The sequence below is a fragment of the Saccopteryx bilineata genome, chromosome 6 (assembly GCF_036850765.1).
Source record: "Saccopteryx bilineata isolate mSacBil1 chromosome 6, mSacBil1_pri_phased_curated, whole genome shotgun sequence".
Lineage (NCBI taxonomy): Eukaryota > Metazoa > Chordata > Mammalia > Chiroptera > Emballonuridae > Saccopteryx > Saccopteryx bilineata.
This window is the reverse complement of record NC_089495.1, coordinates 202,210,915-202,236,683: the sequence shown is the minus strand read 5'-3', so window position 1 is coordinate 202,236,683 and position 25,769 is coordinate 202,210,915. Positions and strand designations below refer to the sequence as shown.

General features: G+C 53.1%; 1 protein-coding gene across 2 annotated transcripts in view; it reads left to right on the top strand.

Moving 5' to 3' along the window:
* Positions 1-25,697, top strand: part of CEP250 (centrosomal protein 250) — a 50,750-nt gene extending 25,053 nt beyond the window's left edge. The window contains exons 23-35 of one of the 2 annotated variants that reach the window (XM_066238088.1): positions 1,106-1,249; positions 1,844-1,977; positions 3,882-4,020; positions 4,878-5,220; positions 5,738-5,859; positions 6,819-6,939; positions 8,302-8,423; positions 8,898-11,495; positions 13,638-13,730; positions 13,922-14,077; positions 14,553-14,654; positions 15,530-15,589; positions 25,489-25,697. In XM_066238088.1, coding sequence (XP_066094185.1) covers positions 1,106-1,249; positions 1,844-1,977; positions 3,882-4,020; positions 4,878-5,220; positions 5,738-5,859; positions 6,819-6,939; positions 8,302-8,423; positions 8,898-11,495; positions 13,638-13,730; positions 13,922-14,077; positions 14,553-14,654; positions 15,530-15,589; positions 25,489-25,569 — 4,215 coding nt within the window. In that variant the 3' untranslated portion in view covers positions 25,570-25,697. Of the gene's footprint in view, positions 1-1,105; positions 1,250-1,843; positions 1,978-3,881; positions 4,021-4,877; positions 5,221-5,737; positions 5,860-6,818; positions 6,940-8,301; positions 8,424-8,897; positions 11,496-13,637; positions 13,731-13,921; positions 14,078-14,552; positions 14,655-15,529; positions 15,590-16,851; positions 19,171-25,488 lie in introns of those variants that run through there. The other variant, XM_066238087.1, reaches the window with a different exon arrangement.
* The last annotated feature ends 72 nt before the right edge of the window (positions 25,698-25,769 follow it).

Sequence of the window (25,769 nt, the reverse complement as noted above, 5' to 3'; positions counted from 1 at the left end):
GCAGGCACAGACAGACAAGATCGTTTCAGGCTGTCATAAGTGCGTACAGAAAGTGAAGAGGTGATATAACTGAGAGGGATTCAAGGCAGTTACGGAGGACCTCCCTGAGAAAGTAACATTTGAGATGAGACATGAGGTTAAAAAGAGACGGCCCCATGAACAGTAGGGTTGAACCTTGAAAATGTTATGCTGAGTGAAAGGAATCGGTCACAAGAGGCCATATAGTGTGTGATTCTGTTTATAGGAAATGCCCAGAATGGGCCAATCTAGAGAGAGAGTAGATCAGTGGTTGGGAGTGAGACTAAGACATGAGGAGGGTACAGGGTTTCTCTCCAGCGTGATGAAAGGATTCTAAAATTGATTGTGATGTTAGTTGCAAAACTGTGAATACACTGAAAAACACTGAATTTTATGCATTAAATGGGTAGATTGGAGGGCGCGTGAACTCTCCATAAAACTTAAAAAGCACAGAAGCCAGCCATTTGAAGAACAGGTTAGGCGTAGGAAACAGACATCCTAAGAGTCCTGGGGTGGACAGCAAAGGACTTAGGGAGTTCAAGGACTGAAAGGAGTTGGCATGGCTCCAGCGTGATGAGCTCAGGGCTGACGGGAGAGGTAGGCGGGAGCCCTCTGTCAGCCATGGTAGGAGCTTGGATTCTGTTCAGAGGGCAGTGGGAAACTGATGGTTACAAAGCAGAGTTGGACATGATTTCGTGTATATATATTTAAAAATACTTCATTGTTCAGTGGAGAGAGAGAGAGAGAGAGAGTGTGTGTGTGTGTGTGTGTGGCTAGTGGTGTGAAGTAGAAGTAGAGGTTGGGCTATGCGACAGGAGGCTGCAGCGATAGCCCGGTGGCCTGGTGGAGGGACGGCTGTTGACTCGGGGACCCTGGCCAAGAAACCTGGGTGAGCCCGTGTACTTTGTGAGGGAGTGGCGGGAATAGGAGGCGAGGAGTTGAGGTGACAGGAAACTCAGTGGATTGCTGGTCCTGCCTCGGCTTTTGCTAACCCCACTTAAAGATTAGTATTTGTATGACACAGATTTCTACAGCAGGAATTTCCAGCCCAGAGCCCCTGTGAAAGCTTCCTCTTCTCCCTCTGCAGGAGGCCACCGGGACGCTGCAGACCCAGCTCCGCGAGGCCCAGCGGGAGCGGGAGCTGGCCGCCCAGCATCACCGAGAGGAGCTCTGTGCCCTCCAAGGAGAGGGCAGCTCCCTGCTGCAGGAGAACACAGCCCTGCAGAAGCAGGTCCTGCCTTGCTCCCAGCCCCGCGGCGCTGCCCCACGCCCTCCTGCAGGACAAAGGGGCCTTGGGGGCTTGGGAGGGAAGAGCTGGCCCCGGACTGAGCGGAAGACTGAAGGTGCTCAGAGCTGAGCACGTACCTCTCGAGCCCTGGGGTAGTCATGTCTCTGAGGCGGCACAGAACATAGATTTTCTGGGCAGCCCGAATCAGCTTTTCTCATCCTCCTACAGATCAGTATTTTTACCCAGACTGCTTTTTCCATTCTGATTGCTTTTGCTCTTTGGAATCCTATATCAGATGGTGTTCTGAGTATTCATTTAAAAGAATACAATCACTCTATGCTTGTCCATCACTTTGCCTTTAGGTATAGTGATATTCAGCCAAGATTTTTCTCTGTGCCTGTCTTTCACATACGTGAGGCCGGGAGACACACAGTCACGCTAAATGGTGTTTGGGAAAGCACGTGGTTAAGAAGAGTGAGGGTTGGTGGCACCGCCAGAGCATTAGCAATGAGCCAGTGACCGTGGTAAACCTGGAAGGACCATGCAGCCCTCGGTGAGAAGCATCCCCCACTGGCCCCTTGCCCCTCATCTTTCCAGGTGGAGAACTTGAAGTCTCAGCTGGTTTCCAGGGATGACTCCCAGAGGCTGGTGGAGCAAGAAGTCCAGGAGAAGCTGAGAGAGGCCCAGGGGTACAGCCGAATTCTGAAGGAGTTAGAGAGAGACAAAGCCAGGTAGGTAGATAGGCCATCCTGTCTGACTGCAGTGGTCACTGTGAGGTTGACAGTTCTTTGCTCAGGTTATCTAGCCTTTTCTTTTTCTTTTTTTTTTTTTTTTACCAATTTTTTAATGTTCTTTTTAGATTGAATTTGTTGGGTGACATTGGGTGAGAAAGCTGTATAGGTTCCAGGGGTATGACCCTATAACACATCGTCTGCACAGTGCATTGTGTGTTAGGTGCTCTAGCCTTTCACGTCTCCAGCTGGGGCTGTCAGGTAGCCACAGCAATAGGATGCAGTCCCTGTCTCCAAAGTGACACTTCATTTACTTAGTGAATGTTTAGACAAATGCATTATGTACCAAGCACTGTGCCAGGGGTTAGGATACAGTGATAAACAAGACACTATGGCCCCTCTTTCAACAGAAGTTATAGTTTTGTGGGGAAGACATTCATCAAATAATCCCCCAAACAAATGACTGCAGATTCTGTTACACAGTGTGGAGGAGAAGCAGGGTCCTAAAGCAGAAATGGGCGTGGGTGGGCTTGACTGTAGGCGTCAGGGAAGGCCGTCCCTGGGAGGTGGCTTTTGGACTGGTCACTGGAGGATGAAATGCAGCCACCATGCAAAGGGGGGGAGAGCTCCCTAGAGCAGGGACAGAAATCACGTGCCGGGGCTCTGGGACCAATCAAACCTTGGGGTGTATGGTGAACTGAACGGTGCGGCGTGACTGCAGCCTAGCAACTGGGGAGAGTGACGTGACGTGAGCCAGACAGGTCCATGTTGTTCAGGATTCTGTGGGTCACAGAAAGGAGTCTGTAGCTATTTTAGGTTTGGTAGGAAACCGTTGCAGGGTTTTAAGTAGGCAACTCAACACATCCAATTTATGATGCAGTAGAAGGGATGGATGGTGGGTGAGGACATGAACATCAGGACAGAGGGAGGGTCACCCAGAACGCAAGCAGCCCGCACTCTCGGTGCTGTAGGAGTTAGGGAAGGGACCTTCCTTTTGTTGATGAAACCAGAGGCAGAAAGACCAGTTAGGAGACTGGTACTAGATGTCTAGGTGAGCGATACTAAAGCTGCACCAGGGGAGGTGGGGTGGAGGGAGGGAAGGGGTTTCAGGGATGTTAAAGAAACTGGAATCAGTTATATGTAGTCATAGATTGGGTACAGATGGGATGAAGGGAAAACTCTGTGATCTGGTCAAGGCTTCTGAGCTGGGGCACTGGGTGCATGGAGGTACCGTTCATTCACTGAGCTAGGGAACATAAGAGCGGATGACTGGGGGAAGGAAGGTTTAGAGGCGACAGAAAGAATTGGACATGCTGAATTTGAGATTTGGATTTTCCCAGAGAAGAATAAACTATGAAGTTGAAATGAGGTTTCATATGCAAGAACCATCTAGGAGCACTCAGTAGGTAACTCAATAAATAGAAGCTTTTATTGTTACACTGTAGTGATTATCATTACTTTTTTTTTTTTTTTTTTTACAGAGACAGAGTCAGAGAGGGATAGACAGGGACAGACAGACAGGAACAGAGAGATGAGAAGCATCAATCATTAGTTTCTCGTTGTGCATTGTAACACCTTAGTTGTTCATTGATTGCTTTCTCATATGTGCCTTGACCGTGGGCCTTCAGCAGACCGAGTGACCCTTTGCTTAAGCCAGCGACCTGGGGTCCAAGCTGGTGAGCCTTGCTCAAACCAGATGAGCCTGCGCTCAAGCTGGCGACCTCAGGGTCTCGAACCTGGGTCCTCTGCATCCCAGTCTGATGCTCTATCCTCTGTGCCACCGCCTGGTCAGGCTATCATTACTATTTCTGTTTGATTATCAAGGCTGTGTTTAGGACAGTCAGATGAGAAGGTAGTTCATTTCCTGAGAGAATGGCCTAGTCCTCTGACCCCTCTCTTTTTAGCCTGACTCTGTCTCTGGTGGAAAAGGAACAGAGACTTCTTGTTTTAGAAGAAGCGGACTCTATTCGACAACAAGAGCTGAGCTCCCTGCGCCAGGACACACAGGAGGCCCAGTCAGGGCAGAAAGAGCTCAGCGCCCAGGTACTCCCGCCTCCGTGCTGGGCCCTCTTCCTGGGTGGAACTCCTGGGGGCGAGGGGTGACTGCTCAGTCATCTCACGAAGAGGACCTTTCTCCTTTTCCACATTACTGGGCAGGCTGGGGCTTTGGGAACCTGACCCAGAGCTGAGAACGGGCCCCCATGGGAAACCTGCTGGCCCAGAACATAGTCCTCGAAGGCCTGGTTCAGGGGGCTCGGTCTCCTTGGCAGGACAGAGTAGGGGGAACAGGTAACACTCCGGGTCAGGTGGGCAGCAAGAGGACTTCCAGGGACCCAGTCTGTCCCCAGGAGGCCCCCAGTCCTTGGACTGCGCACAGTCCTTGGGCACAGAGGAAAGACGGAACTGGGAGGGCCGAGTGAGGGAGTAAGAGACAATAGACTGCTGCAGACAAGGACCCCCGTCCCGAGTTTGACTCCCAGCTCTACTGCTTCCGGGTTGTGTAAGCATCAGTTTCCTTGTCCATAAAACAAGGTTGATAAGTTTGAACTTTTATCAGTATATATAAAGTGTCATGAACACAATAACCATTCAGTAAATGGTAGCCATTATTATTCTGAGTGGTCTTACTAGGCTCCCTGTCCGGCAGAGTTCTAATCATACAGGGAGCTGGCAGAGTTGCCAGGGGAATCGGGCAAAGCCTGTTTTGTGGAGCCTCACCCACCTGTCAGGAGTGAGTAGTGAGTAGGCAGACATGCAGGGCAGGTCGAAGGGAGCCCTCCTTCCTGCTGAAGAGCTGAGCGCTCTGAAATCCCAGCCCAGATGGAGTCGGCCCAGGGATCGGGGAGGGTCTGAGGGGTGGGTACCTGCCCTGCTCAGAGCCACCACACTTCCTCCTGCAGCTGGAACTCCTGAAGCAGGAGGTGAAGGAAAAAGAGGCTGACTTTCTGGCCCAGGAAGCACAGCTGTTGGAGGAGCTCGAGGCATCGCAAGCAGCCGAGCAGCAGCTACGAGCATCCCTCTGGGCCCAGGAAGCCAAGGCAGCCCAGCTGCAGCTGCGACTGCGCAGCCTGGAGAGCCAGCTGGAGGCCCTGGCCGCGGAGCAGCAGCCGGGGCACCAGGCCCGGGCCCAGCTTGCCAGCCTCTGTGCTGTCCTGCAGCAGGCCTTTGGGTCTGTCTGTGAGAGCAGGCCTGAGCTGAGTGGTGGGGGAGACTCTGCTCCCTCCCTCTGGGGCCCTGAGCCAGGTGAGGCAGCCACCCCAGAACTCGGTCCTTTGGGAAACCAGCCCAGCTCCCAGGGGAGAAGGAGGGGAGTGCAGTTCCATAGACAGCCTGCATCACGGCTAAGGCCACGGGCTCTGGAATTAACCCAGAGTGTGAACCCTCCAGTTCTGCCATGTGCTAGATGGGTGTGCCTAGGCAAGTCACCTTGTCCTCTCTGAGCTTGATCTTCTCGACTGTATAGTGAAGATGTCAAAAGTACCTACCTCTCAGGATCTCCTAAGGAGTTAAGGAGATTACAGAGGGAACATAGCTCACACAATTCCTGGCACTTCTTAAATGCCTGACAAATGATAGCTGGCATTCCCTAGTGCCACCACAGCGCCTGGCACATAGTTATGCAGAATGCATGATGAATGAGCTTAGAAGGGCTTCTCTGAGGAGAGAGGGGTCAGTGGGAAGGCCAAGGCCATGTCTGGGGAGGGATGGCTGTCTCTTTAAGTAGTGCAGCCATGTCAGGAGCTGTCTCCTCCCTGTTCAGACCAGAATGGGACAAGGATCCTCCTTAAGAGAGGGCCCCTCCTGACGGCCCTCTCTGCCGAGGCGGTGGCGTCTGCCCTCCACAAGCTCCACCAAGACCTGTGGGACACGCAGCAGGCCCGGGTACGCTTCCCTGCTCTCCTCCCTTGACCTCTTCACCTCCCCAAAAACCCACGAAGCAGTTGCACCGGTTTTCTTTCTGAGATCAGGGTGGGCTGAGGTCCACCTTGACCGCTTACTACCTGGCAAGCATGAACACAGCACTTGGGTTCCTGGCCTTGGCTTGCTAGTAAAGTAGGGCACACCGTGCCTGTCTCACAGGGCTGTGAGGGGCTTACATGAGCCCTATAAACTGAAACCCTGCACAGATGTGTGACTTTTTTTGCGTCATTTTCCTCTCGACCATGAATTACTCTTGGTTGCCAAAAGCTCCAAGAAAAAGGCCAACAAATTGAGACCACTGAGACCTGAGGTTGCCACTTATAAGAACATTCTGAGCCTAAGACTGAGCTACATGTCCTGCAAAGTCCACCCCAGAGCCACCGTCAGCCAATAAAAAATGAGTGCCACCATATGCCTGCCACTCTGAGCTGGGGACACAAAATGCAGAAAAGACCTGACCTCTGCCCTCAAGAAGGCTCATGACATGGCTGAGGACTCAAACTGCACTCTACAACAAAGCAGAACTGATAGACTTAACTGGGTCAATAACAGATGTACATGATGAGAATAGGGGAAAGAACAATTCTTTCTTACTCAAGGAAGGAACAAGTGACCTCTGAGCTCAGCTTTAAAGTAGGAGTTTGGAGAGAGGAGAGGTGACTCTGGGCTAAGACTTTAGCAGGAGTTCTGTTTCAAGTGACACAAATGGGACAGAATTCTAGGCTCCAGTCAGCTGGAGCAGAGCTTGTCGCTTCAGGAAGCCAAATGCATACAAGTTCAGAGGTAAATAACCCAGCAGTACAGGAGGTCCTGATGGCAGACCCCCACAGCCCTGAGGGGAGGAGAGGGCTTGGGCCCTGGGCGGGGATGCTTTGTGGCAGGGGAGGAACTCGAGTTTGGCCATGCCCGCTCTTTCCCAGGATGACCTGAAGGAGCAGGCACGGAGGCTGGAAGAGCGTCTCACCGATACAGAGGCTGAGAAGAGCCAGGCCCACACGGAACTGCAGGATCTTCAGAAACAACTCTCCCAGACCCAGGAAGGTGAGAAGCTTACGCAGGGAAGGGGGTTTGGAAGGAGGAGAGGAAGCTGTGAGTACTGCTTACCCACAACTGAGAAGATACCTAAAGGTATCGCCAAAGGGGTGTTGGCCCCATGAATTACTTTTCTGCTTTTCGAGTCCTTTGTGGGCCATCTTGGCAGAAGGGATTAGGACAAACAGATTTGGTGACGTGCAAAGTTGCTGGCTAGGTTTCCATTTTCTCTGTCTGCAGATTTAAAAACTGACAACCGCCCTGGCCGGTTGGCTCAGCGGTAGAGCGTCGGCCTAGCGTGCGGAGGACCCGGGTTCGATTCCCGGCCAGGGCACACAGGAGAAGTGCCCATTTGCTTCTCCACCCCTCCGCCGCACTTTCCTCTCTGTCTCTCTCTCTTCCCCTCCCGCAGCCAAGGCTCCATTGGAGCAAAGATGGCCCGGGCGCTGGGGATGGCTCTGTGGCCTCTGCCCCAGGCGCTAGAGTGGCTCTGGTCGCAACATGGCGACGCCCAGGATGGGCAGAGCGTCGCCCCTGGTGGGCGTGCCGGGTGGATCCCGGTCGGGCGCATGCGGGAGTCTGTCTGACTGTCTCTCCCTGTTTCCAGCTTCAGAAAAATGAAAACAAAAAAACAAAACAAAAAAAAAAACTGACAACCCAGGGCCAGGACTATGAGGACATTATAAAATCTTTATCTTTTGTCATTTATTCATGTTACTTGTTTTTGTCATCTTCAACTATGTCCTCAAACAACCTTTTACAGCAGGATTATGACTGTTTGGGAGATCGCAAGGAGGGGGGTTGGGGGAGTTCTCTGCACCACAGCTGAAAAGGGTGGTGACTACTTGGAAAGGAAAGGGCCAGGGGTCTTGAGGCTCAAGGCTCTACTGCAGAAGAGGACAACTTGGGGAGTGGGTCTGGGTCTGGAAAGTATCCCAGACGTCTCCCTGAGAGCCACACACGTCGAGTTGGGTTCTGGTGCATTTTTCAGAAATGGTGGGGGCAGTCAGCACAGTAACCCTGGTCTCTAGGAAGTTCAACAAAATCACAGAACTGGGGATTGGCAAGGGGCCTCCAGTGTCAGCAGGCTGAGCCCTGTCTGGGACCCAGGGTTGAGGACCTCTGTGGTCGGACAAGGAATTGCTGGGATTATCAGGCAGTGCTAGAGCTGGGCAGCAGATACAGGCGTGAGTCTGGGAGCTGCCAGGAGCCCAGACATACAGGAGCAGCTGGCAGATGGGTGATGTCTCTATGAAACTGGATATAATTCTCTCCTTGGCCTTGTTTCCCATTTTCCATCTGCCTCTACCTCCCTTTTTACCTCCACTCCCAACCATGGGCCTTGCTCCTCTACCTCTCCTCTCCCCAAAGAGAAATCCAAGTGGGAAGAAAAGCAGAAATCCCTAGAGTCTGAGCTGATGGAACTGCACGAAACTGTGGCATCCTTACAGAGTCGCCTACGGCGGGCAGAGCTGCAGGGGATAGAAGCCCAGGTACGATGGTGATTGTTTGGGGGAGGGGGTTGCTTCGGGAGTAGTCCCTCAGGACCCAGGCTCTAGCTCCCAGGCTCGTCTTGGCTTACGGTCCTACCCCATCCATACATAGTACCCAACTTCTTTCAGCAGTGTCTGTTTCTCTGTCCCCACATCCCTGAGGTCCAGTTTTAAGGCCCTAGTCAATATTCCTTCAATTATTTTTCTGAATTGAGGTTGAAATTGTCCCTCACCCTGAAGGACCAGAGTCTGGGATGGCCCATTTGCACCAGACTTTCTCCTCTGGGCACAGCAGAGCCCTGGGATGTGGTAGGGATGTCCATGTGCAGTATATTAGCATGTGGAATGCACAAGTTCTTTTGGTCCAAGTCCTTGACAATGCTGGTGCTACAAAGTAGGGGAAGAAAAGGATTGTGCTGGAGTGATGGTATCGAGGAAGTATAGTCTCAGGAAGCTGTGCATCTTGTTTTCCAGAATGAGCGAGAGTTACTTCAGGCAGCCAAGGAGAACTTGACAGCCCAGGTGCAACATCTGCAAGCATCTGTTGCAGAAGCCAGGGCTCAGGCGAGCACTGCTGGGGTCCTGGAAGAAGACCTGCGAACTGCTCGTTCAGCCCTGAAACTGAAACGTGAGGAAGTGGAGAGTGAACGCGAGAGAGCCCAGGCTCTGCAGGAGCAGGGCGAGCTGAAGGTGGCCCAAGGGAAGGCTCTGCAGGAGAACCTGGCTATCCTGGCCCAGGCCCTGTCCGAAAGAGAAGGGGAGGTGAAGGCTTTGCAGGAAAGAATCCGGGAACTGGAGAAGCAGCGGGAAATGCAAAAGGCGGCTTTGGAGTTGCTGTCTCTGGACCTGAAGAAGAGGAACCAAGAGGTGGATCTGCAGCAGGAACAGATTCAGGAGCTGGAGAGGTGTCAGTCTGTGTTAGAGCACCTGCCCATGGCCGTCCAGGAGCGAGAGCAACAGCTGACTGTGCAGAGGGAACAGATCAAAGAGCTCGAGAAGGATCAAGAGACGCAGAAGAGTGTCGTAGAGCAGCAGCTTCTCGAACTCGAGAAGAAAGCCCAAGTGATCGAGTCCCAGAAGGGACAGATTCAGGATCTGAAGAAGCAGCTGGTGAGTCTGGAATGTCTGGCCCTGGAGCTAGAGGAAAACCGGCACACAACGAAGTGCCAGCAGAAGGCCATCGAGGAGCTGGAGGACCAGCGGGAGGCGCAGAGGGCGGCCCTGACGCACCTGACGCTGGACCTAGAGGAGAGGAGCCAGGAGCTGCAGGCACAAAGCAGCCAGGTCCGTGAGCTGGAGAGCCACAGCAGCCGCCTGGCAAGAGAGCTCCAGGACAGGGACCAGCAGGTGGGGTCCCAGCGAGAGCAGATCGAGGAGCTGCAGAGGCAGAAAGAGCATCTGACCCAGGATCTGGAGAGGAGGGAGCAGGAGGTGGTGCTACAGAAGGAAAGGATTCAGGTCCTGGAAGACCAGAGGAGACTGCAGACCAAGATCCTAGAGGAGGACCTGGAACAGATCAAGCTGTCCCTGAGAGAGCGGGGCCGGGAGCGGGCCTCCCAGAGGCAGCCAGCGCAGGAGCGGGCCGAGGAAGGGAAGGGCCCGAGCACTGCGCTCGAGCACTTGAAGCTGATCCTGCGCGATAAGGAGAAGGAAGTGGAGTGCCAGCAGGAGCGGATCCGGGAACTTGAGGAGCGCCAGCGCCAGCAGGAGCAGCAGCTCCAGGATCTGCACAGGAAGGTGGCGGAGACCAGCCTCCTCCTGACCCAGCGAGAGCAGGAGATGGTGGTCCTGCAGCAGCATGTGCAGGAGGCCCGGGAACAGGGGGAGCTACAAGAGCAGTTACTTCAGAGTCAGCTGGAGGAGGCCCAGAGAGCCCTGGCCCAGAGGAGCCAGGAGCTGGAGGCCCTGCAGCACCAACAGCGGGAGGCCCGGGGCCAGGAGGAGAACGTGAAGGAACAGGCAAGCGCGCTGCAGGGGGCGCTGGAGCAGGCCCACCTGACACTGAGAGAGCGCCAGGCAGAGCTCGAGGACCACAGGGAACAAGTGCGGAGGCTCCAGGAAGAGCTGGCAGTGGAGGGACAGCGGGGACAGGCCCTGGAGGAGGTGCTGAGTGACCTAAGGGCTGAGTCTCGGGAGCAGGAGAAGGCTCTGCTGGCCCTCCAGCAACAGTGTGCGGAGCGGGTGCAGGAGCACGAGGCAGAGGCCAGGGCCCTGAAGGACAGCTGGCTGCAGGCCGAGGCGAGGCTCACAGAACGGGACCAGGAGCTGGAGGCCCTGCGGGCGGAGAACCGGTCGGCCCAGCACTGTGAGGAGGCTGCCCAGGGCCGGGCCGAGGCTCTGCAGGAGGCCCTCAGGGAGGCGCAGGCGGCCCTGCAGGAGAAGGAGCAGCGTCTCCTTGGGCAGGTCGAACTGAGCCGCGGCCTGGAGGCCAGCACCGCCACCTTGCAGGCTGCCCTGGACTCCTGCCAGGCACAAGCGCGGCAGCTGGAGGAGGTCCTAAGGAAGCGGGAAGGTGAGATACAAGACCGGGACCTCCAACACCAGGAGGCCGTGCAAGGGCTCCGGCAGGCCCTGGCTCAGAGGGATGCGGAACTGAGACATCAGAAGAAACAGATGCAGCTGCTGGAGAAGTCTCTGGCCCAGAGGTTCCAAGAGGATGTGACCCAGGAGAAGCCGGATCCGGGACAGGACAGAGAAGAGGAAGAGATCAGGGGCCTTCGGGAGAACCTCAGGGAGCTACAGATGACTCTGGCCCAGAAGGAAGAGGAGATCCAGGAGCTGAGGGAGCAGAGGAAGGGCCTGGAGGACTCAGCCCACAGTCACAAAGCCTCCCCAGCGGAGGGGCCTTCAGCAAGGTTTGATTCCTTAGGACCCAGGCTGCCGCAGGAGCTGAAGCGACTGCAGGCAGCCCTGAGGCAGACCGAGGCCAGGGAGATCGAGTGGCGGGAGAAGGCCCAGGACTTGGCGCTGTCCCTGGCCCAGAGCAAGGCCAGTGTCGGCAGTCTGCAGGAGGTAGCCATGTTCCTGCAAGCTTCTGTCCTGGAGCGGGACTCCGAACATCAGAGGCTGCAGGTGAGTCACTCAGTGGGTCAAAGGACTGGTCAGCAGAGCCCTGTGTAGCTGAACTCGGGGGCTGCCTACCACCCTGCACTGTGGCACCTCAAGGTGTGGGAGAGCTGAGATCATGAGCACCTTAACGTAAATGGAATCCAGGTTATGGTGCAAGTCCGGGGTATACGAAGAGAATAAGACACCCACAGTCCCTGCCCTCATAGAGCTTACAGTCAGCAGGGGTCCCCAAACTTTTTACACAGGGGGCCAGTTCACTGTCCCTCAGACCATTGGAGGGCCGCCACATACAGTGCTCCTCTCACTGACCACCAATGAAAGAGGTGCCCTTTCCGGAAGTGCGGCGGGGGGGGGCAGATAAATGGCTTCCGGGGGCCACATGCTGCCCACGGGCCGTAGTTTGGGGACACCTGGGACGATAAGCAGAGTGCAATGCCTAATTATAAGCAGTGCTCCAGTGGGGAAGTTTAGTGTGCTCTGAGCATACTAGAAGGACACCCTACCTTTCCTGGGATGAGTCCTGAAAGGCTTCCTGGTAAAAGTGGTATTTAAGGTTAAATCTGAAGGGATCAGCAAGGAATTAGCCACGCATTAGGTGGAGGAGGAGCTTTCTGGGTAAGACAGAGAACATGGCGTACCTGTGTAGGGAGTTCTGGCTCCTGGAACATAAAGGAAGAGTTGGCAAGAGAAGAGAGGACAGTAGGGACCCCGTGTTTAGGGCTTCTAAGTCATGTTAACAGTGTGGATGACCAGTGGGAAGAGGGTAGAGGGTTTAGTGCAGGGGAGTAACACGATCAGACAAACAGACAGTTCGGGAAGATCACTCAGGCTGCTGTGTGGAGCAGCAGTAGACCCGGGGATACCAACTAGGAGCTGTAACAGAAGTCAGGGAAGAGATGGTAACCTGATAGTAAGTGTGGATGAAGGCACCTGGGTGCTCTGTTCTGGTTGAAGGGCAACATGCAGAGAGAAGGGGATATGTTTATGATCTTTAAGTCAAGTTTCTGGGTTTGCAATACAATTACAATTTATTAACTGTAGGTATGTGCTTTTGCTTCTCTGACCCTTGGCTTTCTCATGGATAAAATAGGGAATGATGGTACCAGCTCCATAGGGCCATTTTGTGTATGAAATGAGATAGTGTGTACAAAGTGCATAGGAAGGAAGCATTCAATAAGTGAAACAACTTTCCTATTTCCAGGCCCGTTCTTACAGGCACAGAAAAAGTAAGGTATACAGCAGGGCAGGAAGGCACTTTCTGTCCATAGTCTTGGATTACTGAGTAGTATTCACACAATAATGTAGCTCAGGTCAGGGTCTCTCCGGCCACATCCACTCAAGGACATCTTTCAGATACAGCCCTTCAGCACAATGGTACCATTTTTTATTTTAAGCATTTTATATGTTGGGCACTGTCACTCTTACTTTCTTCCACAACAACCCTGAAATGTAGGAACTATTATTTTCATTTTATAGCTGAGAAATGTCAGCTCAGAGAGGCTGAATAACTTGTCCAAGGTCATACAGCTAATAAATGGCAGAACTAGAATTAGATCCAAGCAGTCTTTTTACTATAAAGCTCTTCCTTTCTCCCAGCCTCTACCCACTCTTGCACGCCCCCCTTATCTGTCTCTTTTCTAGCCCGTTATCAATCATGAAACATAAGATGCCTACAACATATCTAGGTCCCCCATTTATCTAAAGGGATTTAACTCCAAAGGTTTGGTCTATGCTTCATGGAGCATGCAGTCATTTTACAAACGAGAAAAGTGGTGTTTGGAGAGAGCCACCTCCTGACCAGAGCCAGCTAGCCTGTAAGTGATGACATAGTGCCCAGCCCTGTGTGGCTCCAGAGCCATGCTCCTTCCACCACACCTCAGTGCTCCTTCCAGGTTCTCACTTAGCTTATGGGAGAGCTGAAACAAGACAGGTCTTAGTCCTAGCCCACCATGTGTCCTTGCATAGGTCCCTCTCTGCTCCTCCATTTTATCCATCTGTAAAATGAAGGTTCTGCACTAGAATGGCTTAGAGGTTCCAGGATAAAACTATACCCTGATGAGAAAATCAAACTGAGGATGGAGGGTGGAGTGAGTCTGGACAGGAGGTTATCATGACATGATTTTGTCCCACACCCTGATACCCCAGGACGAGTTGGAGCTCACCAGACTGGCTCTGGAGAAGGAGCGGCTCCACAGCCCCGGCCCCACCAGCAAAGCAGAACGGGGACCCAGAGGAGAGGTGGGTGCCCAGCTGGGGGAGGTGAACTGGGGGCCTGGTGGGAACAGATGGCCCGAGAGCAAGCTCCTGTCCAGGGGGCTTGTCCTCTTCTCTTGGGATTACATCCTGAATCCCAGGCCTGCCAGATTGGTCCCTGTTTCCCACCTGTCTAAGGGGGCTGCCCAGATGAGACTCACTGGTCTCTCCCACAGGTCTCAGGAGTGGAGGCTGAGCCTGGGGCTGGGACAGAGGAGAAGCAGCCATGGGGACAAAGGCTTGAACACCTACAGCAAGCAGTGGCCCAGCTGGAGGTTGACCGCAGCAGGCTGCAGCGCCACAATGTCCAGCTGCGGACCACCTTGGAGCAGGTGACGTCTATCATAGCTCCTCCTCTGGGGTCCAGTGGGCGTGACCTCCACTTCTGGTGCGGCCCCCAGAGCAAGGGCTGCTAGCCGAGGGCCAAATCGGTTGCTGCCTGTTTCTGAAGTTCAAGTTTCATGCTCACTCATTCATGCATAGTCAACGGCTGCTTGCAGGCTACAGTAATGGAGTTGAATAGTTGCAACAGAGATCAAATGGCCCGCAAAGCCCAAATACCACAGAAGATGTTGGCTGACCCTGGCCCCAAAGGCCCGAGAGGCCAGCCCTACCTCTTCTCCCCAGGAGCAACTCCCTGCGCTTGGGGCTGCCCTAGCATGCGTTCCCCCAAGCAGGAGTTTAGTTACCCATGACCGCAGTCCCCTTACACGCACACCCACGCTCGCACTGGCCTCCTATTGAGAAGGACAGCTCTGGCACAGCCCAGGGCCAAGCCAAGCCCTGACTTCTCACTTGCATCCACAGGTCGAGCGAGAGCGGAGAAAGCTGAAGAGGGAGGTCCTGCGTGCATCGCGGACCGGAGTCCTGGAGACCAGCGAAGCCACCTCATCGTCACCCCCGCAGCAGGTCTACCTCCCTCACTGACGGCCCCAGGAGAGCCCAGTCGCAGAGCCTAGCCCAGGCTACCCTTGCAGGGGAGACAGCCACTTCTGCCAGTCCAGAGAGCCCCACCTGACTGGGTGCTGCCCGGCCAGCACTGCCCAGCGGCAGTGGGTGGGGTGGAGTCAAGGCTAGCAGCCCTGTGTTTTGAGGAGCTCAGCCTTCCCTGATGTCTAATCTACCTGCTTGTGGAGACAGGCCTCAGGCTCCCCTGGGAGCAGGATTCATTGGGCTTCTGGTCAGAATCTCTGGCACCTGGGTGTAGTGGTGCTTGCCAGACCCTGACATGCCTAGGAGCTTGATAGCAGTTTTGCAGGCTTCTCAGACCACCTTGCCCCTTGGAATACTGAACTTCTAAGATTAGTGTCCATAGTATATCCTGGGACCAGAGTCCCTTTTTTGGGTAAGCAGTTTGGGGATAATTTCCCAAACCAGCCTTCTTTTAGCTGAGTTATGCCCATCAGTAGACAGCCGTGCACTCTGGGGGGGAGAGACTTCCTGGTGGCTGAACACCTCCAGGCTCCCCATCCCCCTCCTTTAATAAGAGCTCACCCACGGCAGGCACCGCCAGTCTGACTTCCTGTCTGCATCCCTAGCTCACGGCCCAGCTAGCCCAGAGCAAGCGCAGTGTACCTTCTGTACGGGAGAAGGTGCCCCAGCAAAGCCAGTGCCATCAAGCCTTTGGAAGCTCAGTGTGAGGTCTCTGTGGACATCACCCATTGGGCCAGTCTGGGCCTCTCCTTACCCTGGCCCTCAGAACTGTGATGAGCTGGCGGAGCATGTCTGCAGAACCCCGGGCCGGGAAGGCCTCTTCTGATGGGAATGGCATTTGTCTTCCACAGATTGGAAGAGGACAGAAGGGCACCTCAGAGGCCAAGCACGTGGCTGAACTGCAGAAAGAGGTATGTTCTGGAAAGATCCGTTTTCTAAGTCCCCTTCCCTCCCTTTAGTGTCTTCTTTGTGCACCTCACATAGGGAGAGGGGCAAGTTCCTGCCTCACAGAACTGCAGTCTGCGTACGAGACAAGAGCCCATTCTGACTCAGCCTCGCACGTGGTTAGGGTGGGAGTGTGGAGGAGAGCAGGCTCCAGGCCCCTCCGGTTCCCACTTAGAAGGGAAATGACAGGGAAGAGGACTGAGGAGCAGGAGAGTCCAGGAGGACAGACCAGAGCAAGCAGAGGCCCCCGTGCCCGCACGTGCACCCTGGCAGGCAGGACTGTTGCCAGCACACCAGGCCCTGCCAGGATCCATGCCTCGGAGCTCAGGTGCTCCGCCGTGCTCAGGGAAACTGTATAAAGCACCTTCTTGCCTCGTAGGCCTCTCTAAAGGTTCTCCCTGTCTTTCAAGGCCCATGAGTAAAAAGAACTGTGGACCTTTTACTTCTGAGTCTGTTTTAGAAATCAGTAGTCATGACTGGCAGGGTCTGACTATAGAGCTAGACCTAGCTATTACTTTGCATTCACACAAGCAACCTCTGAGACAGGGCCTGGATTAGGGTGAGGCAGAGAGGCACCATGGGAGAACTCCAGGAGGCCCTCACTGTGGTCCTGGGGTGCCTCCTTATGTTTGTGCCAAGGAGCCTCTGCCACACCCAGTCCTGAGCCTGCCCTGCTGTGTGTACTGGTCCTTCAACCCCAGTAGTCCCAGTGTACACAGTAGAGACCCGGAGGGTCCGGCAGTGATTCTCGACCCTGGCTGCACATCAGAACCGCCTGGGAGGCTTTGGGAAAAAGCCTCACTGGTGCCCAGGCCTCACCCAGTCTAACCGAGTCAGAATGTTTCTCAAAAGCTTCCAAAAAGGACACAATGGAACTTTCTGCAGTGATTAAAAAATATCTTATTAAGAGAGTGGTTACACATGGGTATATACATTATCAAATTCATCAAGATACACACTTTAACGTGGGCATTTTCTGACATGTAAATTATCCCTCAATCAAGTTGCAGAATACTTTTATTGTTCAGGTGCCCTCCTGGAGTCTCCTGTGGAGCCGGGTTGAAACCACAGGATTCTATGACTCCCAGGGCCCTGGTCCTGAGATTCTTAGAGGTGATAGACTGGGTTCAAATGCCGGTCTGGCAGGAGCCACAGGAGCAGAGCAGGAGGAGCTGGGGCAGCTTCAGGACCCTCCAGGGCTGCCTCCCGCTTGTTCTCCTGCCCCCAGGTGGCCCTGCTGCGAGCCCAGCTGGCCTTGGAGCGGAAGCAGAAGCAGGACTACATTGCTCGCTCGGTCCAGACCAGCCGTGAGCTAGCAGGCCTGCACCACAGCCTCTCCCACTCCCTTCTCGCCGTGGCCCAGGCCCCTGAGGCCACTGTCCTGGAGGCTGAGACCCGCAAGCTGGATGAGTCCCTGACTCAAAGTCTGACGTCCCCAGGGCCAGTCCTGCTGTCCCCCAGCCCCAGTCCTAGCGCTTCCCAAGCCACCTCCAGGTAGCAGCCTCCATCAGGGCAGGATACGGACTAGCCTGGGAGCACGCAGACAGACAGGTGGCTGCAGAGTGGGTCATGACCCCTCCACACCACTGCAGGTTTGCTGAAGGAAAGGTCTGAGCTCTGTTTCCCCACCTGGGAGTCCCAGGTCAGCTGGCATTCCCAGGAAGAGGGAAGGAAACCAGCAAGGCTGGGGGAAGGCCCCAGTTGACATGGCAATGAAGCAAATGACGCTTTCCTGCTAGCCTGCAGACTCACGCAGAGGGCTGCCTTGCCCTGGCTAAGGGGCATCTGCTGCCTCTCGTCTAGAATTTGGTACCCCAGCCCTTCGCCCTCTTGCACCTTCCCTTCAACAATAAACCCTGATCTTTGCATTTGTTCTCTGCTGCGATCTCACTTGTGTAGCTGGGCAGCAGCAGCACCACGGACATTTATTAAGGAAGAATTTGCTAAAGATTCCTGTCAGGTGGCATGAATTTGTCGTCTGCCTGTGTGCCGTGCTGACAGAGGAGGACTACAGAAGGTACAAAGACAAAGCCCCTGTCCACAGGAGCCAAAATCCAGCTGCCAAGAATAGGCACTTGTCAGTGAGTCAGACAGTTCTGTGTGCTGACCAGCAGTGCTGTAGAAATTCAGCTGAGGCAGACAGGCATGAACAGGCCCTTGAAGGATTGGGAGGGTTGCTAAGCATACTGGTGAGAAGCCGGGCCTGCCCTTGGCCGAGTGTTGGGACTGAGGTTGGATGGGTAGGGAGGGAGATTATAGAGGTTTTGGGGTCTAGATCTGAACTAATGTATAAGAAGGAACCATTATTTGTTATTGACTTAAAACATTCTGGGGCTTCAAAACACTGAGGTAACATTTAGGTGAAGTCGGTCTCTGAAATTCCGAAGTGCAGGCTGGTCTCATTCCCTCTCTGTGTGGGTATATGTCCTTGGAGTGTGCCTGGACATATCTGCTGGAACCAGCTCTGGTCCCCTGTAGTCCAACCATGTAGCAAGCTGGTAAGGAGCATACACAGTGGCAGGACTTGTCACTTAGGGACTGGCCCCACTGGAAGCAGTCTGGACTGAACCCAGTTCACAGACTTAAGACCTGTTGTTGGCATCTCCCTCAAAACCTAAGAGAGAACAGTTTTCTTTGAAGAAGCAGGGCATGACCTTCCCTTGGCACATCAACCATAATCTGAATTCCTCTTACCTAAGGCTGGGGATGGAGCTAAGGCCCAGCTAAGAATGTGGCAGTCTGAGAGCAGCACCCCACTCACCTAGACCTCCTTACTCGGGGCATAGGCCCTGTTGCACCCACCGCACCCCATTGCACCATGCAGGGTGGGAAGGGAGCTGTTCACAACTGCTGGAACTTTGTTCTAAAAACCCACGAATGGGACTCAGAAACAGATACTTAGTGAAAAGTTGTAGTTCAGATACCCCCACCCCAAGTAGACCTGGAGCCCCAGAGACGCTGGCCTGGTCCCTGCCTCTAGTCAGAGTCTGTCTCTCAAGCTCCTCACCTGGCCCGTTCTATGCCAGGAGTTCTCAAGGACAAACACCACTTCTTTTGGTTCTTTACGCTGACCTCCAGCTCTGGCTCTGTAGCTTCGAGGCTGACCAAGGGACCCCATTTTCCACCTTGGAGTTCTCAGTGCTGTTATCTGTAGGCCTTAAGCCACTCATACCTATTGGGAACAAGGGAGAGAGCTTCCAGCAGATGAAAGCCATTTTAGAGGCTGCCAAGTAAGGCCTTCATTCAGTGAAAATTGTTTTTTCCTCCCCATCAACCATCAAGATCCTCCTACCCCAACTCTAGACCTCAGGTTAGGGTCTCCATCCCCACCCAAATAGATATTCAAGTCCCATTGGCCTTCAGTTCAAGAGTAGGTTGTGATCTGGCTCTATGCTCTTGCTTGTGGATTATTTTCTACTCCAACTTCCTAATACACTCTTTCCTTGACCAATAGAATCGTCTGTATAGCAGGCCCCACCAGTAATGGGGCCAATCGCCTTTGGCCAATGCTCTTCTCTAGCTCCGGACAGACCTGGAGAATGAAGGGTCCTCCCTCCCTCCCTCTGATATTATATAGTTTTTAAAATAATACCAATATTATAATAAATCTTGGTAAAGTTTAAAATTTCTTTGTAGTTCTTTTTGCCCATAGAATTATCTCCTACAACAGATACACAGCATATTAAGTTCTAAGGGAACTTGAAATAATTATTTCTCTGGTGGTTATGTTATCAGTTTGATATACAATTAGGTCCATTTGATTTGTCTTCAACTTTAGTATTTGTTCCATCACCACCCCCCTTTTGTTAAAAGATTTTATTTATTGATTTTAGAGGAGAAGGTAGGGGGGCTGGTATGTGCCTTGACTGGGCAAGCACGGGGTTTCAAACCGGCGACCCCAACGTTCCAGGTCAACAGTTTATCCCCTGCATCACCGCAGGTCAGGCTGTTCCTCCCCTTTTTCATTTATTTATTTATTTATTTATTTATTTTTTTTTTTTTCATTTTTCTGAAGCTGGAAACGGGGAGAGACAGTCAGACAGACTCCCGCATGTGCCCGACCGGGATCCACCCGGCACGCCCACCAGGGGCGACGCTCTGCCCAGCAGGGGGCGATGCTCTGCCCATCCTGGGCGTCGCCATGTTGCGACCAGAGCCACTCTAGCGCCTGGGGCAGAGGCCACAGAGCCATCCCCAGCGCCCGGGCCATCTTTGCTCCAATGGAGCCTTGGCTGCGGGAGGGGAAGAGAGAGACAGAGAGGAAAGCGCGGCGGAGGGGTGGAGAAGCAAATGGGCGCTTCTCCTGTGTGCCCTGGCCGGGAATCGAATCCGGGTCCTCCGCACGCTAGGCCGACGCTTTTCATTTAATTTTAAATACATACCGGAGTCATACAGTGATATGTTTGCTGTTGAGAAGCTAGAATAGAACGCAGCCCTCTAACCCTACCAGGAATCCAGTGAAAGCCAGGGTTTTACTCAGTAGCAGAGTAAACACCCTCCAGGGTCTGCTTGAAGCCCCAGTGCCTCTCTGACACTCCAAGGTCCATCCCCCTGATTTCCTGTCAGCCTCCTACAGCCTCCTGGGGGCTGAACAGGCTGGGAACCAGTTCAGCTGTAGACAGCTACCTTCCCCTTACAATGCAGGCAAGAGATGGTGTGTTTCTCATGTACAAAGTTGTGTGTGTTGCTCATGAACCAATAGTATCATCCCAATAATGGGACCACCTCAGGAACCAGTCTGTCCCAAAACCAAAGATAGCTGGGAGATGGGATACAACAGGAGGGAGCCATCGGGTAGCAGGCTGGATCCTGTCCTGCATCCATGCCCACCTACCATTCTTTCAGCAAACATAACAGTGAGTGTGACCAGCTGCTTCTTGGAGCTGGGAGGAAGACTGACTGACCCCAGAGAAAGGAGAGCCTCAGCTAGCTGCCCCTCCGCCTATAGGAGGGAGACAAGAGAAGGCATTTCAGGCAGGGGGACCAGTGTGAGCACGAGGCAGCTGGCTGTTTGGGGAATGCCACGAAGCCCAGTGTGTAAGCCTGGGAGAGAGGAGGGGAGTCAGATCATGCAGGGTCTTTGACAGCCAGGCAGAAAATTTCAGACTTAATCTGAAGTCCCTGGGGAAAAACAGACTCTTTTCTTTTAGTGGCAGAGGGATGAAGGTCTGAGTTGCAGGAGGTATCTTACCTGGTTACAGGTGTGCAGGGCATATAACAAAGCCACGAAACCCAAAGATGGAAAACAATTGTTTCCAGCATTTGGTTATGAATTCAGCCGATGTTGTTGCACATACTGGAGGAAGGTGAGGCTGACGATCGAGACCTGGGGAAAATGGAGGAGAATGCTGACCTGAGGTCCATCTCATGGCTGCCCACACCACAGCATCCTACTCCTTTTCCCTTATGCTCCCTCACCTGGTCTTTGCTCTCTTTACTTCCACTGGGGAACTGGTCTCTTTGCTATCTATAAAAGGATTGAGGGTGGAGGAGTTTCAGTCACTGACACAGCCATCCCAAGCTTACATAAGCCCTGGGGATGCCCCAATATCCAGCAAGGGTCTCTCTGGAGTCCCCACCGTCACTCCCTACAATGCCCTCCCTTGCTTCCATACCCAGGGTTTTTCGGCTTCCAGATGATACTCTGATACCCCAAAGCTTTCACAAACCACTCCAGACCAGATGCATTTAAAGGAAGCAGCAGCAGTTCAGTCCCAAGATCCTGAGTGCTGGCTATCTCGGAGTACATAATGCGAATGGTGGTCACATTCCCTACGTCTGTCTCAAAGCCTTGGACGGGGGCCTGGTTCATCCAGGAAGGAGGGCAGGGTGGACTTGGAGGGGGGAGGATGATTTGGCCTGATCTTCCTGGTCTCCACCTTCTACCCTGTACCTACCTGAGGACGATGGCACGCTGGTTAAGTCTGAAGCCAAGGCCAGAGCCCCATATGAATCTTGAGTTTCCAACCACTGCACAGGTCAGGCAGCTGGATCCTTCACAGCCCAGTGGGCAGCTGGGCGACATTTTAATTAGCTGTTGCTTCTGAGTCTTAAACTCCTTGTCTGGCGTCAAGCCCTTTAAGTTCAGAGCATCGGAGGGAGGAATTTAGGGTATTTTTTTTTTTTTTCTTTTCATTTTTCTGAAGCTGGAAACAGGGAGAGACAGTCAGACAGACTCCCGCATTCGCCCGACCGGGATCCACCCGGCACGCCCACCAGGGGCGACACTCTGCCCATCCTGGGCATCGCCATGTTGCGACCAGAGCCACTCTAGCGCCTGAGGCAGAGGCCACAGAGCCATCCCCAGCGCCCGGGCCAACTTTGCTCCAATGGAGCCTTGGCTGCGGGAGGGGAAGAGAGAGACAGAGAGGAAAGTGCGGCGGAGGGGTGGAGAAGCAAATGGGCGCTTCTCCTGTGTGCCCTGGCCGGGAATCAAACCCGGGTCCTCCGCATGCTAGGCCGACGCTCTACCGCTGAGCCAACCAGCCAGGGCAGAATTTAGGGTCTTATCCCAGATCCCACTGCCTGTGAAAGAAGGTTAAAGCCTGGAGCCGTGAAGGGAGAGATGGCCAGGGCCTGGGATTGGGAGCAGAGACTGGACAGAGACCAAGATTGTGCACTGACCAACCAAATTATCAGAGCATCAGTGGACACGGGCTCTTCTGACTTCAGCAGGGTCTCAATGTCCCTTTCAAAGTGTTCGTCGAACTAGTCCGAGTCTCCAGGTAATGAGGAGGCAGATGGAGAACTTCAGGATCCTAGATAAACAACTACAATTTCTGAAAGTGTCCCTTGAGCAGCTGCAGGTTCTTGAGCAAATTCTAGTCTTTTTCTTGAAGTCATTCTGACTATACTCCTGGACCAGGAAGATCTTCAGCTGTAACATAAGCACACAGGCAGCTTACCAGACCCAGCTTCTTGTATTGAGCCTTCATCTCTGGCCCGACAATGGTACCTCAGGAGACAGTAAATTGGCTCTGACACCTGGTTCTGGAAAGGAGGAGGGACAAGGGTCATTAGACATCCCCAGTGTCCCCTGTCCTTGGCTTCCATCCCCTCCCCAACTCTCTACCCACACCTCCTCCTCCCCAACCCCTTCCCCCACAACTCCTCCTAACACCTCACCTCCTGCCTCCCCAGCCACTTGCTAAGCACTAAAAGGAATTCTGCCAAGGTCTGGGGCTAAAGGCTGAAAGGACAGGAGAGGTGACACTTTTGTCCTTTTTTTTTTTTTTGTATTTTTCTGAAGCTGGAAACGGGGAGAGAGACAGTCAGACAGACTCCCGCATGCGCCCGACCGGGATCTACCCGGCACGCCCACCAGGGGCAATGCTCTGACCCTCCGGGGCATCACTCTGCCATGAGCAGAGCCACTGTAGCGCCTGGGGCAGAGGCTAAGGAGCCATCCCCAGCGCCCGGGCCATCTTGCTCCAATGGAGCCTTGGCTGCAGGGGAAGAGAGAGACAGAGGAAGGAGGGGTTGGGGGTGGAGAAGCAAATGGGCACTTCTCCTATGTGCCCTGGCCGGGAATCAAACCCGGGTCCCCTGCACACCAGGCCGACGCTCTACCGCTGAGCCAATCAGCCAGGGCCAACACTTGTGTTCTTTGATCTCCCAGAGGACACAGATGCCCATGAGGTCTTTCATGCCAGCCAAGTTATATCAAGAACCTCATCACAGGCCCTGGCCGGTTGGCTCAGTGGTGGAGCATCAGCCTGGCATGCAGGAGTCCCGGTTTCGATTCCCGGCCAGGGCACACAGGAGAAGCGCCCATCTGCTTCTCCACCCCTCCCCCTCTCCTTTCTCTCTGTCTCTCTCTTCCCCTCCCGCAGCCAAGGCTCCATTGGAGCAAAGTTTCCACGGGCGCTGAGGATGGCTCTGTGGTCTCTGCCTCAGGCGCTAGAATGGCTCTGATTGTGGCAGAGCGACGCCCCAAGATGGGCAGAGCATCGCCCCCTGGTGGGCATGACGGGAGTCTGTCTGACTGCCTCCCCATTTCCAATTTTGGAAAAATACCAAAAAACAAACAAACAAAAAAAACCCCTCATCACAGAGACCACATTGTGACCTCCTCTGTGTAGGCTTATTGGCATGGCCCCCTCCACTTTGTCATTCAGCCCAGATTCCAGCTGACCAAAAGGAGGCTTGGAATTCAAGTGTCCAAGTGGCAAGAGGGGGAAGAGGAGGCAGCTATGTGACAAGTCTGATGTAGATGAGCAGCAGACAGAAAGGGAAAAGAAAGGCCACTTGGAACCTCCTGGGTCAGAGAGAATTTATCATATTGGATATATTCAACTGTTAAAAATCTCTCAGGGGCCTGACCTGTGGTGGCACAGTGGATAAAGCGTTTACCTGGAAATGCTGAGGTTGCCGGTTCGAAACCCTGGGCTTGCCTGGTCAAGGCACATATGGGAGTTGATGCTTCCAGCTCCTCCCCCCTTCTCTCTCTCTCTCTCTCTCTCATTTTAGAGATGACTAAAATGAATAAATAAAATTAAAAAAAAAGAAAAAGAAAAATCTCTCAGGGGTTGCCTGTCCAGGAGGTGGTGCAGTGGATAGAACGTTGGACTGGGACACAGAAAAACCCTGAGGTTGACAGCTTGAGCACAGGCTCACTGGCTTGAGCGTAGGATCATAGTCATGATCCCATGGTCACTCACTTGAGTCCAAAGGTCACTGGCTTGAAGCCCAAGGTCACTGGTTTGAGCAAGGGGTCATTTGCTGTGCTGTAGTCTCCTGGTCAAGGCACGTATGAGAAAGCAATCAATGAACAACTAAGGAGCTGCAACAAAGAATTGTTGCTTCTCATCTCTCTCTCTTCCTGTCTGTCCCTATCTGTCCTTCTCTCTATCACACACAAAAAATATCTCTCAAGGGTTAAGCTTTTTTTTTAATTCAGTGAGTGGAAGGGAGGCAGAGAGACAGACTCCTGCATGAGCCCCAACTGGAATCCACCTGGCAAGCCCACTAGGGGGCGATGCTCTGCCCATCTGGAGCGTTGCTCCATTGCTCAGCAACCAAGCTCTTCTTAGCACCTGAGGTGGAGGCCATGGAGCCATCCTCAGCGCACAGGGCCAACTCCCTCCAATCAAGCCATGACTGTGGGGGAGCAGGGGAGAGAGAAGCAAGAGGGAGAGGGATGGAGAAGCAGATGGACGCTTCTCCTGTGTGCCCTGACATCCACACGTTAGGCCAACATTCTACCACAGCAACTTTCAAATACATATATAATATACTATTGTTAACTATAGTCACCATACTGTATATCATATGCTCAAGACTTATAACTGGAAGGTGCCTTTTGGGCACCTTCACCCCAAACCCCTGATAACCACCAATCTGAGTTTTTGTTTTAGATTCTACATATTAAGAGCACATGGTACTTGTCTTTCTCTGTCTTGTTTCACTAAGCAGAATGTGCTCAAGGTCCATTCATGTTATTGCAAATGACAGGATTTTCTTCTTTCTTATGGGTGATATTCGTATGGATGATAGATGTTATATGTATATACCTTGCATTTTTTTATCCAATCATTCATGATGGACACTTAGGTTGTTTCCATGTCTTGGTTATTGTAAAAATGATGCAATAAACATGGAAGTGCAGATATAACTTTAAGATACTGATTTTATTTCCTGTGGATATATACCCAGAAGAAAGTAACATAAATATTGCTCGTGAGATCTGGAAATCAAGTCTGGTGCTTCCTCCCCTGACACTGTCCTCACAGTTAAAAGAATCAGACCAGGATTTTATTCAGTACCCGACTGATATCCACATAATTTCTTCTTGCCCATTATCCCTGAAAGTCCTCCATAATCCTACTCTTGCTGCTATATAATACCAAGACTCCTCTGCTTTCAGGACCAAAGGACTAGGACTTGTGTTGACTCAGCAGGACATCACATGGGGATGGTGAGCTTGCCCAACACACACTCTTGCTGACTTCAATTTCTGCTTCTGTGCTAGACATGTAACCTCCTTAGAGCCATTGTTCTGATTAACATCCTCCCACTTTCCTTGCTTCTCTGATTCACATCCAAAGCGGGCATCCTGGTTATTGAGAGAGGAATGTATGGGTTAATGGACTGAATCTTGTCCTTGTCCAACCTCCCCTCATTCAACCTCGAGTGTGACAGGCTGTC